At 44.2% G+C, this 17,990-nt stretch overlaps 1 protein-coding gene across 4 annotated transcripts in view; it reads left to right on the top strand.

Moving 5' to 3' along the window:
- Positions 1-17,990, top strand: part of ZC3H18 (zinc finger CCCH-type containing 18) — a 47,574-nt gene that overhangs the window by 4,247 nt on the left and 25,337 nt on the right. Inside the window, exons 2-9 of one of the 4 annotated variants that reach the window (XM_061477405.1) lie at positions 4,303-4,904; positions 7,845-7,929; positions 10,494-10,642; positions 10,985-11,077; positions 11,641-11,798; positions 13,340-13,372; positions 14,948-15,065; positions 16,186-16,478. In XM_061477405.1, coding sequence (XP_061333389.1) covers positions 4,317-4,904; positions 7,845-7,929; positions 10,494-10,642; positions 10,985-11,077; positions 11,641-11,798; positions 13,340-13,372; positions 14,948-15,065; positions 16,186-16,478 — 1,517 coding nt within the window. In that variant the 5' untranslated portion in view covers positions 4,303-4,316. Of the gene's footprint in view, positions 1-4,302; positions 4,905-7,844; positions 7,930-10,493; positions 10,643-10,984; positions 11,078-11,640; positions 11,799-13,339; positions 13,373-14,947; positions 15,075-16,185; positions 16,479-17,990 lie in introns of all 4 variants that reach the window. The other 3 variants (XM_061477404.1, XM_061477407.1, XM_061477406.1) reach the window with 3 other exon arrangements.

Genomic DNA, 17,990 nt, shown 5'->3' with positions numbered 1-17,990 from the left:
AGCTAGAAAGGAAGCTTGAGTGAGTAGAGCAAGTACTCCAGTGCTTCACAAAATCCATGCTGTGATACTCTTGCCTTTCCTAAAGTTCAACTCTTTTTTTTTTTTTTTTTTTTCTTTTTACAAACCAGTGACTACAAGTAACACTGACTAGCTCAGTGATGAGGCATTCTCCCATCTCAGATCCTGCTTCTGTGATGCCGCTGTCGCCTGTAAGCTGCTTGTTTGAATGCTGTGCCTTGTTTCTTTGCTCTCCTCTTGGGCTCAGAGCCTTGGGACTGCACAAGGCTAAGGAATGGCTGGAGGACACTGTCTTTACCTCCCCTGTTGCAGGAGGAGCTGCTGTGGCAGTGAGTTAGTGAGAGTCTACCCTAACATTTGGATGGCTGCTAGGGCAGTATCTTGCCATCATGCAGCAGAAATGCTGTCTAGTCCTGTTGCACCATTAGCCTGACAGTTTTCTTTAAATTTCCAGCTCCATATTCTTTTTTCCTGCTTATTTTACCTTTGCATATTATGAGGTTTGCTTTGGGGTATTTCCATGCAGTTGCATATGTAAGATTGAAGAAAAAATCTGGTTCTTTGAATATTGGGGTACCTTTTTCTTGGCTATTGGTTAATAGCCCTTGGAGACTGGCTGAACAGTGGGTTTACCAAAGTAACTACCAAATATTACCAAATAATATTTTATTTACCAAAATAATTCAGCATAAAAGGTGGTGGAGGAGCTCTCTGACTAGGACTTTTTGAAGTGCTTTCTGTGCACTGCATCACTGCTGGCACAGACAGAGGCACTGGGGAGGGCATAGCACCTGTTGCTGAAGGGAAACTTGCTGTTACTTGAATCTGGGGAAATCCACACCAAAACCAGCCTGCCTATGATCCCTCTTCAACTGAGCTGTCATTTATTGTGTTTCTTATAATTTCTGTCAATGGAAATTAATAGGAAGTGATTGTAACTGATGGATGCCCTGGGGTTTTATAATAGCTTTAATAGCTGCCAGTGGAGGTGAATGTTTTATACTTATCACCTTAGCTGGTGGTGAGAATCCACTCGCACTTTTTCCCCCCCATCCCTCTAAAGGTCTTAGTGCTGAATGCAGAAAGGTATTTGGTTCACTTCAGTGCTTTTTCTTTGGTGCTGCTTGTTTGCAAGAAATCAGAAAACAAATTTCCTGAGTACATCTGCCCTTGACAACTTGTACATTTCTCCTGGCCTCTTAAGTCTGACCTTTCAGATGTAATATGCTAAGTTGTTCTGTGTTCACATAAAGTGTAACTTCTTAGGCAATTAAAATCGCTGCCATAAGCTTGATCTTAAAGCCAGTAATAATTTGTGCAAGCATTTATGAACTCAGCATCAACTTTTATATACCCAGAAAGAATATAATTTGTTTTGGATTGCATCCTGTTTAACTGCCCAGAGCCGTTATCACCAGAGGCAATTGCTGTCTTGTAATTTGGATTTTAACTTTTCAGCAAAATCAAAACTTCGGTTATGAGTAAGAGCCAACTTCAGATGTGTGGAGAAACTGGAGCAGCTGGTAGGAAACTCAGAATATGATTCTTCTGCTCAAATGCTGTAATGGTTTAAGCCCAGCTGGTAATGCAGAACCTTGCTCACTCCCCTTGTCTTCCTCCCTCTGCTCCCAGAGGGATGGGGAGGAAAATCGAGAGAAGATAACTCCCATGGGTTGAGATAAGAACAGTCCAGTAACTAAGGTATAACACAAACTACTACTGCTGCCACCAATAATAATAATAATAAGGGAAATAACAAGGGGAGAGAATACAACCGCTCACCCCCCCCTGACCAATACCCAGGCTGACCCAAGCAGCAATCTAGCCCTTCTGGGTAACTGCCCCCACTTTATATACTGGGCATGATGTGCTGTGGGATGAAATACTTCTTTGGCTAGTTTGGGTCAGGTGTCTTATCTCTGCGTCCTCCTGGCTTCCCCTCCTCCCTGGCAGAGCATGAGACTCAGAAAGTCCTTGGTCAGAGTACACATTACTGAGCAGTAACTAAAAACATTGGTGTTATCAGTACTGTTCCCAGGCTGAAAGTCAAAACCACTGCACCAGCTACTAAGAAGAAGAAAAATGACTGCTACTGATGAACCCAGGACAAATGTTTAGATCATTCTTTATTGGTTATCAAATATCTGTGTGGTGCTTTGAAGACATAAAACAGAGCATGGTTGATAAGTACTTACATAAAGACTTCTTCTGGGTGTGCTTTTCATTGTGATTTTTCTCTGCAGACCTCCTATAGTATAATGAGCAGCATTTTCTTGAGTGTGACTTTCATCTTGAGAGTTTGCTGCAAATACCAGCTCAGCATGTCTTCACTAGGGTGAATACAAGAGATGTTATCTCGGTGATGACAGTGCATCTGGCAGCATACAGGACGTAAATACAACAGCCCTGGTCCTTGCAAGTTCATGAAGAAGCAAATGAGTAGCATGGGTAACAACATTGTGCCTTCCTGATTTCCAGGCACAGGCTCTTGACGCACGGAAGAGATGCTGCACGTTCCCCATGCTTAACCTCCTGCTGTATTTCAGTGCAGAGATCCCCAATTTTGTTACACCAAAATGTATTTGGGCTTGTATGATGTGAAGTCTTGGATTTGTTTTGGTGGTGTTCACTGTTGTTTGTTGTGGCTTGGCCCACCTCCTGTCTGTTCTTGCTCTTTAATGGTAAATAACCTTTACTGTGCAGAGCTAGTTGGAGGGGCATGGCAGGCAGAAGTGATAGTGTGGGTCAGGAAAAGGTTAAGTAGCACAGAGCTGCCTGGTGTTATAACTCTATTTCACAAAGTGTTGCTTGGTGTGCCTAAAGGTGCTACCAGGGTCTTGTAGCCTTTCTGCATCAAGAGTTGACAATAGCAGGTAAAAATCTGGTAGTTTAGGCCATGTTTTTTTGTTGCACCAGCAGTAAATGTGCTTGCAAGGAGCTTATAGCTAGGAGCAGCTGGAATAAAACATGAAACATATTGAGATGAAGAAGTCCTATTGATTTGTAACCCTGTGGCTTTTTGTTTCCTAAATATGCTTCTGTAAGCCTTGGTTTGTCTTTAGCTTTTAATTTCTGTCTGATGGCTGCCCAGGCTTGTTCCTGTGCAGACCTTTGGGTTTGGAGGAGGAGGTAGCATATAGTGAAATGGTGAATTTAGTTCCCTGGAAAAGTGCCACCTTGAGAGGAGCCAGTGCCTCTGTTGAACCATTCTACTGATACAAGCAGAGAGCTGCAAGTGGCTGCTTTTGTCTTTCTTAAGCACTGGCTGGCTCGGTGCTGGCAAACCTGCTAGGACACTTCTCTCTGCCTGGGCTCTTCTGAGGTAGCCAAGCACTGTGGTTATTGCTGAGGGGAGTGAGGAAGGAGTTGCCATCATTTATAAGGCTGAGTACATGCTGCAGCAAGAGACCACAGATGAAGGGTCAGAGTTCTTAATCACCAAGAGCATTTGTCTAAATGTAAACCAGTAATCTTCCTAGTAACAGACAGCTCAACCAGTTCCTTGGGTCAGGCAGTTCTAGAATTCATGGGATTTTTTGTTTTCCGGAGTAAAACAAGCATATATGTGGCTTGGGTTCTTTTTCTGGCTTTGCATCTTGTCTCTTCCTATTGCATTTACTGTGCTTGTTCTAAGCAGACATCTAATTTTTAACTCGTATTGAGCACATGTTCATACTGAGCTTCTAGCAGAATTGCATGGTGCAGAGTTATGAAGTTGATCATCTGTAAAGGAATTTTGAATCTTTAGTCTGTAAAGCAGCTGGAGATTAGGTGGCAATACATGCACTGTCTGAATTAAACCCAATTGAAAATCCAGGTGGTTTTGTGATTGGATACTGCCTTTGCTTTCTTATCTGTTGTGTATGCAATGTAAAAGATCCTGTAGAGATACAGGCTATTTTTTCAGCATCACTGCAAGTTGTGCTCCTGTATGTCTTGAGTCTGTAGGGCCATGTGCTTATACTTGAAAAATACATCTTGGAGTTTCAAACTGACTTGGTGAATGCTAGAGCTTGTAGGTAAAATTCCAACCTCAAGCTCCGTTGTTGTATGTGAAGGGTGGCAGACTCTTGTCTAGACTGGAACAATATCGGAATCAGTTTCTTATGCAGCTTAAACTCTGTTTCCTTCTTGAAGGTCCTGTGATAAACCATGTTAATGAATTCAAGCAGTGTTTTCTTCTTTAGGAGGTGAAATATGATAGTACAAATTCTGCAAGATAAACCTTCCTTGATGTCTCCTATCTTGCTCCCCATAACTAGTGTTGTTTTCTACCCTCTGCAGACTATTGGGTACTGATGGATGTTTCCAACAGCCCTGAGCGAAACCCCTGCTCTCCTGATGAAGAAGACCAGCAGCTTTCTGATGAGGAAGTCCTGAAGGAATGTTGTTCAGACCGTGAACTTGATGGAGAGGGTGGGCAAGGCAGCATTATGGGAGAGGAGGAGGATGCAGTCAGGGGATTGGGCCACGGTGAAGAGGAGAACCGCTCAGATGAAGAGGACCGTTTAAGTGAACCTAAGTCTCACCAGTCTGACAACAATGAGCAGAGTGGGGAGCTGAAGAGCCCTGCACCTCGCAAGGGTGAGGAAGAAGACAGGACAAATGATCTTGGTGATGAAGCATCCTCTGTCACCCGTGAACTTGATGAGCATGAGTTGGACTATGATGAGGAAGTTCCTGAGGAACCAAGTGCTGCTGCTGCAGAGGAGGATGGTGAGAAAGCTGCTGGTGAGGATGATGAGGAAGAAGAGAAAGGAGATGATGCTCATGAAGATGAGAAAAAATCCAGTAGCAAAAGTGATGATGAAAAGGATGGCCAGGATCCCCTCAAGGAGAAGAAGAAAGAAGAAGATGATGGAGAAATTGATGATGGAGAAATTGATGTAAGTAGGAGCTGGTCCAAGTGGGCAGAGCCCTACAGGGAAAGACCTGTCCTCGTGTTTCTGAACTGTTTGGCTCTTAGACTGCCATGCCTCCCTTCTTTGACATGAATTAGCTGTGTTAGCTGTGTCCCCAGTGTGCAAGTAACACACTTTCTCTCTGGAGGTAAGACCATACTGCATACCAAATCCTAAACTTGGTGGGTGGAATGTCTGGTGCCGTGTACTGTAGAAAAGCTTTGGGCCAAATACTGTCAGAGGCATCACAAATAAGCTTTGTTCCCATTGAACATGGAAGGGCTCCAGTGCTTTAAGAAACTATTTTGCCTCAGCTTTTGGAGGACTTTTGACTGATGCTGACAGCAAATTACTTAGCTATGGATTAGGTGTTCGTAAGCTGTCTCCTTGCTTGAGGTTGAGAGGCTGGTGCTGGAGAGTGGAAGCCTGTGGCCCTGAGATGGTTGGGCTTTAGCAGCATCTGGATGCATGGAAGAGGAGCAGAAGGTGCTGGGCTCTCTAGAAGGTGCCTAACCAGGTGGCCCCTGCATGTGATTTAGAGGATATTTTTAGTTATATGCAGTCCCAGTAGCTGCTGTTTCACAGCTGAGGACAAACAGCTGTTTAATAAAATCAAAACTGGGGTTTAATTGCCTTGGTGACCGGGGCAAATAGCACTCCTTATTCATGTTTGTCTTTATGTGTTTAATACAGCTTAATACCAGTTTCCCTCTTGCAGGCAGAAGAAAACAGGGCAGAGTGATTCTAGCAGTAGAATAGAAACGCTCCTGTGGGTTGCTGATCTGGTGGACACCTTGCTTGAATCTGAATAGTGGGAGTGCAAAGCACTTCAGAGAGAAGTCTGTGGCTTGGAGCAGGCTCTGTTCTCAGCTGTCTGTACCAGAAGGTATCCTGCACAGCTAAGCTAGGTTGTGAGAGCATCCTGGTGACCAGACAAGAAGCAATGTGCTGTGGATGGAGTCACTGGTGGGGGGGATTCGTACTGGGAGGTGGTGTTGTCTTCCAGTCTCCATAGCTGTGTAGCTGCCCTGGCCATGTGCTCAAGAAGCTCTCATCACAGAAGAGACCTTCCTTCCTTTTCACTGAAGAGTTGTATATTGTGTGGTTTTTAGCTTTGACAAGTTCTGTTGCTTAAAAAAACGTGACGTAATTTTTCTTCATCATGGCCATTCTGGCGGGTGATTTTGTTTAAAAACATATTTTCCAAAAGTTTTATGTGCTTCTGGCTCACTTAGGAAGAGGTCTACCATCCTGTGCAAGAGTCCAGGCAGGGGGGAGAAAAAATTCCTGGAGCCGTGACTTCACGCCTGCTTCTTGATTAAAATATGAATGCTTTCCTTTAAAGTCTAAGGCATTCTTAAGAGCGCTCTCCTTACAAAGCACAAGATGAATCTGTACTCTGGTTTTCATATATTATCTCATAACAGGGCTCCCAGCTGCCTGATTCCAAGGAGACCTCACAGAAATAAATACTTACCCTTTTGTTCAAGTACAGCATTTGCAAAGACTTCACACAGCTCCTTTGAAAGAAGCAGAGTTGAGCTGGTTATGCCATTCACATGTCACTGAATGCCATCCCCAGCTTCGGGGGGAGCTATGAAACCTCTGCATTTTATTCTGCTTTCAGACTTCTGTCTTGGAGGGAGGGGAGTATCAATGCAAATTTTAATTTGAATATATCTGTGTAATATTTTAAATCCCTCCTTGTTCAGGAGAGCTTTCCTTGTATTGCCCTCGGAGGAATGCAGCAGCAGAAGCTGTTAACCCATCTCTCTAGAGATCTTCTGTTTACTTACAGCCAAGTGATGTTCTTTTCTTCCTTTCCAGCTGCTAAATTGATCAAAGCACATAACTTTTCTAATCTTTTCCATGTAGACAACTGCTGTTTCTGCCACAGAGTTGCTGCGATTGCCACGCAAAGGGAAGGCCTCCACCAGATGCTCCCTCTTTAGATGTGTTTCAGATGCTGAAAACTTGTGTGGTGGTGAGCGGAGGCAAAGTGAGGGGAAGCCAGGGTGCCTTTTAGATTAAATAGCTCATTTCCTTGCCACATATCTCTGACAATTCTGGTCATGTATTTGCCTTCTGCATTGCCTCCCTTTGACTTTTCAGCTGCGCCTGATGAAGCCAGGGAAGGGGTTTTCCCCCCCCTTGAGAACAGAGGCAAAGGCAGGTACTTTCAAGGTTTCAACAACTTTCTTCTGGAGGTGTTCTGTGGCTGTTATTTCACACTCTCATCCCCTGTGGTTCTTAATCTTGAAAACAACTTGCATCTCCCAGACTTTCTTCCTGGGGCTGCTGTGTCTGGGGATGATGTAGAGCTGATTCAGAGCTCCTGCCTGGAGCTGAGAAGTAGAAGAGAAGGTGTCAAGTTGTTGCCAGAGAGGGCTGGAAGAAATACATGACTTTATTCCTAAGAAGCTTATGTGCGAAGTTGTCACTCAGCACTGTGGGAAAGCATGTGGGAGTTAGTTATTGTAATAGCAGTTGTCCTTCAGAATTGGACAGATGCTGCTGGGTTATTATATTAATGCAGGAATACTGCTGTGCATTTTAAAACAATAGATAGAAGGAATTGGTTCGAGCTTAACTAAGGGTGACATGAGTGCTGAGCAGGGAACAGTCCAGTATATAGCAGGTGAAATGATGCAGCTTGAAACCTTGGTCTGTGGTGTGGCATCAGGACGTGCTTAACACCTGAAGGGTTTGGCGTCACCTTTGAAACACTGAAGTTGATGCATCTTGTTATTTGTAGAAGCACATTGTGAAGATGCTGTGGGGTATTTGTTAGAACTTTATATTGTTTTTTTCTTCTGTTTCGCTCCAGGGTGTGTTTTCAGTGACTGATATTTGACCATATTGTGAAATGTCAAGTCGCTGCAGAAAATGCACCGCATGAAATGTCAGCTTGTCTGTCTGTTCCAGGATGATGACTTGGAGGAAGGAGAAGTTAAAGACCCCAATGACAGAAAAGTGAGGCCACGTCCCACTTGCCGATTCTTCATGAAAGGTAATGACAGACTGTAATGGTGGAAAAAAACAAAGGTGCTATAATTTTTCTTGTTTGATTTAAACCATTAAGCTGCTGTCTGCATGATAAAGTCTGCCCCAGGTGTCCTCAGTATCACCTTTCTGTTCCTTGGCAACCAGATGCTGAATTTACGTAGAGCCAATATGCAAAGATGGATTTGCCCTAAGTGTGGTGAGTCTGATAGAAGCAAGTAAGGGAAGACTTGGAATCAAAGAATGGTTTGGGTTGGAAGGGACCTTAAAGCTCATCCAGCTCCAACCCCTGCCACGGGCCCAGACCCCTTCCACTGGAGCAGCTTGCTCCAAGCCCCTGTGTCCAACCTGGCCTTGAACACTGCCAGGGATGGGGCAGCCACAGCTTCTCTGGGCACCCTGTGCCAGCGCCTCAGCACCCTCACAGGGAAGAGCTTCTGCCTAAGAGCTCATCTCAATCTCCCCTCTGGCAGGTTAAAGCCATTCCCCTTGGCCTGTCCCTACAGGCCCTTATCCAGGTTTCCTGTAGCCTGTGGGAGCTGCTCCAAGGTCTCCCCTTAAGGAGCCTTCTCTTCTCCAGACTGAACAAGCCCAGCTGTCAGGGTGCCTCATCTTTATGGCTTCATCTGGTCTTGCTCTGGCAGATCCATGTCTTTCTTACTCTGCAAGTTTTCTTAAAACAGCATGGGATATAACTGCCTTTTTTGCTGTAACTTTTGTCTGTAATTCTTAATAGGACATTCCCCAAAGTTTGGGCAAATCTGCAACAGCTATCTTAGGCTATCCTGGAATTTTGCTTTAATTTAGAGAGTTGGGCTTTATAAAAGTTTACTTATTTAAACATTACAGGATAATAATATAATCTTACACTTCCTCCAGCTGCATCTCACTTCATGTTTGCTCATTTATTTGGTTTTATTTACAATCGCCCTCGAAACAGTTTATGAAAATCTGGATCAAAAGAAGGGTGGGGAGCAAGGTGGAGTCTCTTATTCCTTACATCAGTGGTGTAATGCAGAGCAGGGAGCTGCTCGGGGGGTTTCCAGAGACATGACCATCACGTATCACGTACTCTGCTTCCTGGATGTCTTCCGGTATCGGATTTTCTCTGTGTGCTGTGACACGAAGGTGTTGGTGGTGATGGTGGTGGAACAGGGAAGTCCCTCGGCCACAGAGCTGTTTGTTCCTGAATGCTTAGCGTGACACACGCCTCTGTGCAGCATGGAAATATTTGCCTGAGTCAAAGTTCAGGCTGCAGGATCTCCTGCCGTAGTTGTTCTTTGATTTGGTGTCAGCTCAGGTAACGTTGACACTCGCTCCTGCTTGCCCCATAAAGGGTTTACTGCCACCAGGAAGGTGAGGTGCTGCTCTTCAAGACATTCAGATTTTAACCCTTGCTGTGTTGGAGGAGCACTCACGTGGCTGCGTCTATCCAGTGGCGTGAGTGACCAGCTTGCAAAGCCTTCCAGCAAAGTAACGTGCTGTATAGCCACCTTGACATGAGCAGGGCTCGTCACTTGTCAAGGTGGTCATTCCTCTTGACACCCTCAGTAGGAATGTAAGTGTTGGTGTAGGTGTCTGACAGCCCCTACCCACGGTGCTTAGGCACTGAGAAGGGATGAGCCATTGACCAAAGGGATTTGTGCTCTTGTTATGTTTGACAGTACAAAGCATACAGTGTTACTTCTGACACCAGCTTGTGGTTAGTATGGGACTTGATGAGGAGCATTTCCAGGTACCGAAGTGCAGTGTGAATTTCTGCTAGCCAGCACTGGGAATTCTTCCTTGGGCTGAAGCAGTGTTAACGGCTCCTTTACCCCTCAATTAATGTGCTAATGACTGAGCTAGCACACAACTAGCAATGACTTTGTGATGCAGTTGTCTGCTGGGAGATCTGCAAAATGTCTCTTGCCTGATGTTGAGTGGATTGCTGGAAGAGAAGAAAAAAAAGGGTTTTGTTTCTGAGGCAAGCTAAATTAAAGTTGGGAATTAGCTTTGTATCCTGGTATAGACCCCCGAGTGTTACCATTTCTTTGGGAGTGGTATCTGAAGCTAATGAGCAGCCTCGGGTTTGTCTGCTGCAGTCAACAGTGATGTCTCCTTTCCTACTTAGTGCTGGCAAGCCTGTGGATTCAGCTGGAAGGAGAAGCTTTGATATAATTCATGCCTCACCAGAGAGCTGTTCATTTTGAATGCACTGCAATGCTTTCTTGTCTGTCAGGTTTTATGTATTCGTTGTTTTTTGTAAAAGGTAAAGCTCCTAACTTGGAGTGTTTGTCATTAATAAGACTTGAAGAGCTCGTAGTCTTTATTACGGCATTTGCCTAATGGTCTGTTTGCATCCATCCCTCCCTTCTCACCATAATGAGATTCTTGCACATTCATCCATCTTTGACTGGATCTGTTTATCCTCTCTGGGAAGGTGTTGGGTGGTGAAGATCATTCCATGTGAATGAAAACAGGTAAATCCCAACAAAATTGGAAAGAAGAAAAGTCACATGTCTCAAACAGCATTATTCCTTGCTGGGTTTTAAGTGCCTGTGGGGATCTAACAGAACTACGTTTCCACAGGGCACTGTACCTGGGGCATGAACTGTCGATTCATTCACCCTGGTGTGAACGACAAAGGAAACTACTCCTTAATCTCCAAGCCTGAGCCCTTCTCCCCAAATGGAGCTCCTCCCATCGGCCCTCACCCACTGATGCCAGCCAATCCTTGGGTATGGACATCTGTTTTATGGATTTATGGCTTCTGCACATAGCTTTTGTCTCCTGTTCTGGAAGTGAAGATGATTTGGGTTGGTTTTTATTTTGTGAGCTAATAACTTGGGAACATTGGTCACTATCCAATTCATCAGTTGGATGTATGATATTTTAAAAGGTTGTCTTGTAGTTGCTAGTAGAGCAGAATAATTTTCCATGTGTGTCCCAGTTTGTGCCCTGCTGATACATCTCCGGAGCGTCTGGAGGTACTCCGGGGTAACTGGGTAGCAACGCATGAGTTTGCTGCTCAAAACTAATGTCAGGTGTGTGTCTTCTTCCTCTTCTTGCCTTTCCAACAGGGAGGACCAGTTGTTGATGAAATCTTACCTCCGCCCCCTCCGGACCCTCCAACAGAAAGTGCCTGGGAGAGAGGACTCCGGCATGCTAAAGAGGTAAATGCCATCCTCAGGAAGCATGGTGATGTCTCCTAAATCCAGTTGCCTGTTTCGCAAGAAGCTTTTTTTGGAGCATGTAGCTTCTTGTTCTTTCTAAGGAACTTTCCTTTTGCCTTTAAACCTGTTAACTGTGTCTTGTTGTATATCACAGTTGTACAGTCAGGAAACGCTGTCAACTAGGTTTGGTGTTTTCATATGACCATGAGCTAGGGGGAGTTCGTGGCCTTGAAGTCAAAACCTCTACAAAGCAAACCTTTCTAAGCTGGGCTAATTTCCTTTACTTCGGTACCTGTCTCTGTAGCATGTATCCATGCGTCTGATCGTTGCAGAAAATGGGGTTAGCATGTGTGAAACTTTCTTCTTCTGTTCTGAGCTGATGGAACAGTGAATTACATTTTGTACCTGAAGGAGAGTCCAGTGTCTTACACATTGAGACCTGGGCAGAAGAAGGTTGTTTTAGCCAAAGGGCAGGTTTCTCCCAAGTGAAGGATTTTTAAGACTGCAGTTTCTCTGGGTCTCAGAAATGGTCTCTTTACAATGTTTTTTTTATATTATGGCAGGTATTAAAAAAGGCAACTATGAGAAAAGAGCAGGAGCCTGACTTTGAGGAGAAGAGGTTCACTGTGACTATTGGAGAAGACGAGCGTGAATTTGACAAAGAAAACGAGTTCTTCCGTGACTGGAATTACCGCATCACCAGAGATGTCAGAGATCCAGCGTAAGTCTTGGTTTTGCTACATGGAATAGACGGGGGGAAATGTAGTACAAGATGGCAGTCTTCAGTTAACTTCTACAGACTGGAGAAATGCTTACCTCAAAGTGAGAACAACTTCCATTAAGCAGCATGTGCACCAGTTAAATGTGAGCTGCCTCCACTCACTCCAGTTCACACTGCCTTCATTTACAGTCATTTTTAAACCTTTCTGCCTTCAGTGTTGTTGGCACACTGGTCCCTCAGGGGCATTGTCTAGTTGTGCATTGCCTGTGTCACACCAGTGCATTCTTCCAATTGCTTTTCCTCTCGTTTTTCTTATTCCAGCCCATGAAATTTTTAAAACTGAAGCTGCAGAGTTGGAGTAGGGTCCACGAGATTTTGGGCAGCAGCGTTACTGTCTCAACTATCTGGGTGTTTATTTGCAAGGGCATTGGCACAGCAACTGGTCTTGAACATTTTGACCAGTCCCAGATAAACTGTTGAGTAAGACAGTGGTCAGAGATTAAACCCCTTAGCTGCCAGGGCATAGCCTGGGCCAAAACAAACACCCTAAACTTAAGTGCTTAGATGATTGGGTTTTTTTTTAAGGAGGTGAAATGTAAAATGGAGACCTCATACACACTCCTGTTATGTCTGAGAGCAGGTAGGAGAAGGTGCAAGGGTGAATTAGTCAGCTCTGGCAAGCTTGGTTAGTGGTTCTCAAGCCAAGAAATCAAATGGAAAAAGATTTTTTGAGAGGACTATATTCTGCAGGATTACAGGTGAATCTGTTTCTCTTGCTCATACATCCTCTGTTCTTCCTACACATACAGACTATGGAAACACTCCCACTCACAAAGTGTTGCAAGGCTTGATTCTGTCTGTTTTAGAGTGAATGAGTTGCAAAAAAAAACCTCTGGAAAGGAATAAGGAGTAGGTTAAGCTTTTGTCCCTTGATTTGCTGTGGAGTGCAGTTCTTTTCCCCATTTTAAATTCTGCAGCCTGAAATAAAACAGTTGCCTTGTATTAATTTTTTCATGGGTAGAAATATGTCTGTTGTATTTAACAGAACAAGGTCTTCTGTTCCTCTGAGAAGGCTCTCAGTTGCACCTGGGACATATCACGAGTGCTCTGTGGGTTGACTGTACAGTATCTTTATTTTATGACTGTATATGGAAACTATCATCAGCGTTCTGGTTGTTTTGTGCTACTGTCTCGCTGATGCAGGAATTGTGTTAGGTACAGAACTTTCTGGTTTTCATACAGTCAAGGAAAATAAATGTTTTGCATGTTGCCAATGTTAAACAACTTAAATGGAATTCCTGTAAATTCAGGCATTTTTATTGTGGCATTGAAATATCTTCATTGCGTGTAAAGGCTGAAGTTATGATGATGCTGCTGCTTAAACTCCAAAAATGGTGATTTTTCTCACATGCACCTTATTGCACAGACCTTGCAGCAAACTAACTACTGGCATGTTAATAAATGCTTTGAGGACTGTCTTGTGACCTATGGAGATGTCTAAATAGTTCATGAATCCCTTTTTCTTTTTTGAAAAACTATAGGGAGGTGGACATCAAAGAAAACATTAACTATGGGTAAGCAGGTCTTTGATTCCAGTACTGTTGCAACTGTAAGAAAATGTTCCCTTTCCTTTTTCCATTGTACTTCTTAAAACTTCCTAGGCCACAGACTGCTGTCTCATCTGATGTGGTGGGCAGTTTAACTGAGTGGATGTATTTGATTTTTTGGGTGATACCAATTATTTGCCTAAGCATTTAAGCACCGCATTATCTAAATGCACAGCAGTTAATTAAACAAGTTAAATGATTGTTTATATGAATAAGAAGTCTGCAAAAGTTACAGGAAGGGAATGGGGAGATTTGGAGTTGAGTCTGTGTTAAAGAGTTTTCTTTTTGATGTAGCTTGAGATTTTTTTGTATCTCTTCGGACACCTGATGTCACTGAATCTAGGCTGTTGTCTGGTTGGCATCAGGAGTTTCTTGCTGGATTAAATATCAGTGTTCAGGATTAGCTGGTATCTTTCCCTTGGCTTGTTTCAGACAAAAGTGGAAATCTTAAACCATTTAAAAGCACTGGAACAAAAATGCAAGTAGCAGCTTGACTTGCAGGGCAGCACTTACATCATAGCCAGTTTTAGATTATTTAACGGCTTTTAAAGTGCGAAAGTGGGCCCTTTATTCCTCTTACGTACAAGTCAGAGTCTCATTATGGATAATGTGGAATTTGGGAACATTTGTTTTAGTCTGCCACTGACTCCTCTGTGGCCCTGGAAGTTTCTTGTTTCCTGTACCCACCTCCCTGTCTTTACAATGGATGTGATATTTCTACTCCAGGTGGCTGGCAGGGATTGGATGTTGTTGAGTATGAATTAAAACCATTTAATAATGTTAATAGAATTCATACAATGGAGGAAACCTTGCAGATTTAAGGAGGGTGGGGTTTAAATCCCTTTTTGACCCAAAAGTTACTACAGTTTTACAGTTGGGCAGCATGTACCGTGTGCTTGCGCGTTCATTTGTGTGCTTGGGGGGCCAGGGCCCATTTTCCCCAGAAGAATATGACCTGCATATGCAGTTATCTTCATTACATGCAGTAATTCCAGGTATCAGGGCAGAGCATTGCTGGCCTGCCCCAAAGTTTAACTTCCCCGGTGGAATGCTCAGCCACAGCTCATGTCCTGTGCTGGTGGCAGCGGGATGCACCCATCATTTCTGGTGGCAGGGTGGGTAGGAGATCACCATCCGTTCCACTTCAGATGTGAGAATGCTTGAGATTAGTTCTGTGTGCATGAACAGAAAACACAGCTCGAAATCAATGAGGCAAAACATGTTCTGTTACATTTGCATACATTTGAAGTAGCTATAAAAAGCATTTTTACCACATTGATTTGAAAGGCTGAATTTGGTGTTTAGCATTTTTCTTTTGTGTTTATCAAGAAAAGTTTATGCTTTTCTTTGATAAGCTTCACTTTAAAAAGCCTGTCTGTTTGCAGTATGTAGAAAATAAACCACTGTGTATGATCATGCTCAGTTGAACGTGTTTTTTCTTGTCACTGCACAGTGACTAAAACCTGAGCTAGAATACGTAGCGTTTCTGTGTGGGGACAAGGTGATGCTTCCCTTTCTAACCTTCCCTGTTTTTCATTGTAGGCTTGATCCTTATACAGATCCCTATTATGACTATGAAATAGAACGGTTCTGGCGTGGTGGGCAGTATGAGAATTTCAGGGTTCAGTATACAGACCCAGATCCATACCGTAACTACAGAGTAAGTAAGGTAATATGCCTTTCCGTGCTTCTCCTTTCAGCTTTCTTCTAGGTACTTCTGGTGCTTGTCGTGTTTCCAGTGCAGGGTTGAAACAGGCCTTGTGATGGACGTTCAAGATGCTTAATCTTACAGATAGTTAAATGTTGGCTTAATTACTGCACAGAACACACTCACTCTGAGTGCCAGGGGTGGGAGGAGGTTCTGTTGCAGTGTGATGAAGGCATGTTTAAGTCGGGAAGATGTTTCCTCTTGCTGGCAGCATCTCTGCATACCAGCCTCATGCAGCCACATCTTCAGCCGTTCTTGGACATGTCAGGGGAGTGAGGGAGTTTCCAGGAAATAACCTTACTGTGGTTTGCTTGTTAGTTATTGGGACAGAAAGGACTGGATCTGGATAGGCTTGCTTAGTGTGCAGACAGAGGTTCCAACATGACTGTCCACTGCTGGTGGAGTTCTGTGTTAGCTGATCAAGTCAGGTGAGAAAAGCCCCCAGCCAGCTGCTGAAATCCCAGATCAGTTGGTGGTGTAGTGCTGTAAGTTACTGAGCTCCATGAAAATAAGGCTATAAACCCTTTCCCTCCGCTTCCTTTTGCACTTATGAGGCATGTTGTGCCTCTAGAGTAGTGGCAAAAAAACAGTAAGGCCTGCTCAGTGGGGAGGATTTCAGTGGTAGAAGTAGAAAGTGGCTTTCATTTTGCTGGGAGACCTTGCTGTTCTGCAGAAGCAGCGCATAAACAGGAGCCTGTCCTCGCTATTGTTGCACATGCTGCACCATCAATTATTTTCATGGTGCTTGTTTGTACAGTTAATCAGCTAAACACGATTAGCAGTGAGAGTAAATACTTGTAAACATCAATACATTTATTTAATAAGCGTAATAAGCCAAATTAATCTTTGACAGTTGCCTTTGAAAATTACAGCTGAGTATGATGTATGCTTTGCTCCTTTCCACTTTCTGCCTGCTCAGCAGGCAGTGTTGGCCAGCAAGCTCCGCATTTATCTGTCTCAACGCTTTGCTCTGACAAGGGAGGGTGTCTGTAGTTCCTTGTGGTCCAGGACCTTGGTACCCGCTTTGTTAGGGGATGTTACCACACAGCGATTTCTCTGTTCTTTTTTGAAGGAAAGAGAGCGAGAACGCGAACGGGAAAGGGAGAACAGGCAACGAGAAAGGGAACGCGAGAGGGAGCGGGAGCGGGAACGGGAGCGGCGCCAGAGGGAGCGAGAACGGGAAAGGGAACGGGAGCGCGACAAGGAGCGCCAGCGGCGGAAAGAGGAGTGGGAACGTGAGCGCGAACGGGTGAAGAGAGATGAAAAAGACAGGCAGCACAGGGACCGGGACAGAGACCGGGACCGGGACAGGGAACGGGAAAAGGAGAAAGAAAAAGCCAAGCCCCGGTCCCCGCTGCTACCAAGGTAAGTGTTGGCTGGAATTCAGACTTGTCATTTTATCTGCATTGTTTTATCTGTGGATCGTGAACCAGGGTGATGGTGATCAGAGTGGGGGAGATCGCTGTTTCCCGCAACTCTTCAGTAAAGCGGTGGTTGCGGGAGGAAGGCAGGGCTTTAAATGAGCCTTGTTGGCCACTAAGTGGAGCTAAAACACCAGGAAGAACCGAGTGTGCATGACCTGTCTGAAAGGAGAGCATCTGTCTTTTGGCCTGTAGGTATGGAAATGTTCAGCTTGTCCCTGTTCCCTCGAGGCTAGAGCATGTCTTGGGAGGCTGGCTGAGTCCCCAGTGCTGGGGGTGTCCTTCAGATGGTGGCGGCTTTGACAAATCTTCTTTGATAAGAGGCAGGGCTGGTTTGGGAGTTTGTGGATAGCAAGTGTATCTGGAGATCTTTTAAGTTAAACTCAACAAAGAGGCTAGAAAATAGAGAAGGATTGTATGCCTTGAAATGAGTCTGTGCTAGCTGCTATGGTGGAATGTGATGTGGAGCCGGGTTTCTGCCTCGGACTGCCAATTTTCTCTGAAAATCCTAGTTCTGACCTGTGTGTAAGAGAAAAGTGAACCAGGTAGCCTAAAAGTCTAGGAATTTCAAAAGTGATTCCTATTCTGTTTGTCTGACAATTATTTAAGTACTGTGAATTAGGCATATTTGTAAAGCACTGTATAATTATCACTGCAGAATATAGAACTTGTCTTATGAAAAACTCTGGTGTCACATGTGTTGTGGACACACAAGTATGTGTATCTGTGTGTTGGAGCAAATTGGGGTATGGGGAAGCTGTTTCCCAGGTCATATTTGACCTTCTCCTTCTGCCTGATGTCTGTGGTGTTTCTTGAGCACTAGAGGAAGGTGTGAAACATCATGAGCATGGTGTGTTTTAACAAACAACAGTGCTAAGGTGGCCCTGAATGGGTTGCTGCATGGAATTGTGTGGTTTCGGGTGGGAGCAGGGTTTTGTCTTGAATCTGATCCTAAATTTTTATTTGCATTACCAGAAGGAAATGTGATTTTTGACGGTGACCTTTTTTTTTTCCAAGAGGAAGTCACAGTTTCAGAACAGTTTGAAGGTGTCTTGTGAGCACTTTGGTGCCATAGCAGAGTGGTTACAGGAGTGTATTCAATTACATGCTACATTTAATTATAATCTTCACTTACAACCATAATTTATGCACCTTAATTACCACATTTGCTGTCGGTTCTGCTCTTGTTCAGTTAGTGCTGGAAGAGATCTTGCTGTCCAGAGCTATGTGATGATGATGATGAAAGTGATATCAGATGATGGACAGCTCAGGTTGTTAGTCATTAACAGTCACTGTGACTGCAGTCACTGCACAGTTCAGTGTGTTAGCTGCTTCTTCCTTTGACACTCATGGGGCAGGGATTTGTGGGAGCTTTTGCTCTTAGTGCTGCCCAGGGTTTGCTGGGCAGGAGCGGTGGCCGCGTTCCCCAATCTTGAATCCGTCTCACCCATGTAAC

Source organism: Pezoporus flaviventris, unplaced genomic scaffold, assembly GCF_033815535.1.
Source record: "Pezoporus flaviventris isolate CSIRO_AGI_PZ_B2104156 unplaced genomic scaffold, CSIRO_AGI_Pfla_v1 ptg000105l, whole genome shotgun sequence".
NCBI lineage: Eukaryota > Metazoa > Chordata > Aves > Psittaciformes > Psittacidae > Pezoporus > Pezoporus flaviventris.
The sequence above is the reverse complement of the archived record's forward strand: the minus strand, read 5'-3'. Positions and strand labels throughout refer to the sequence as shown.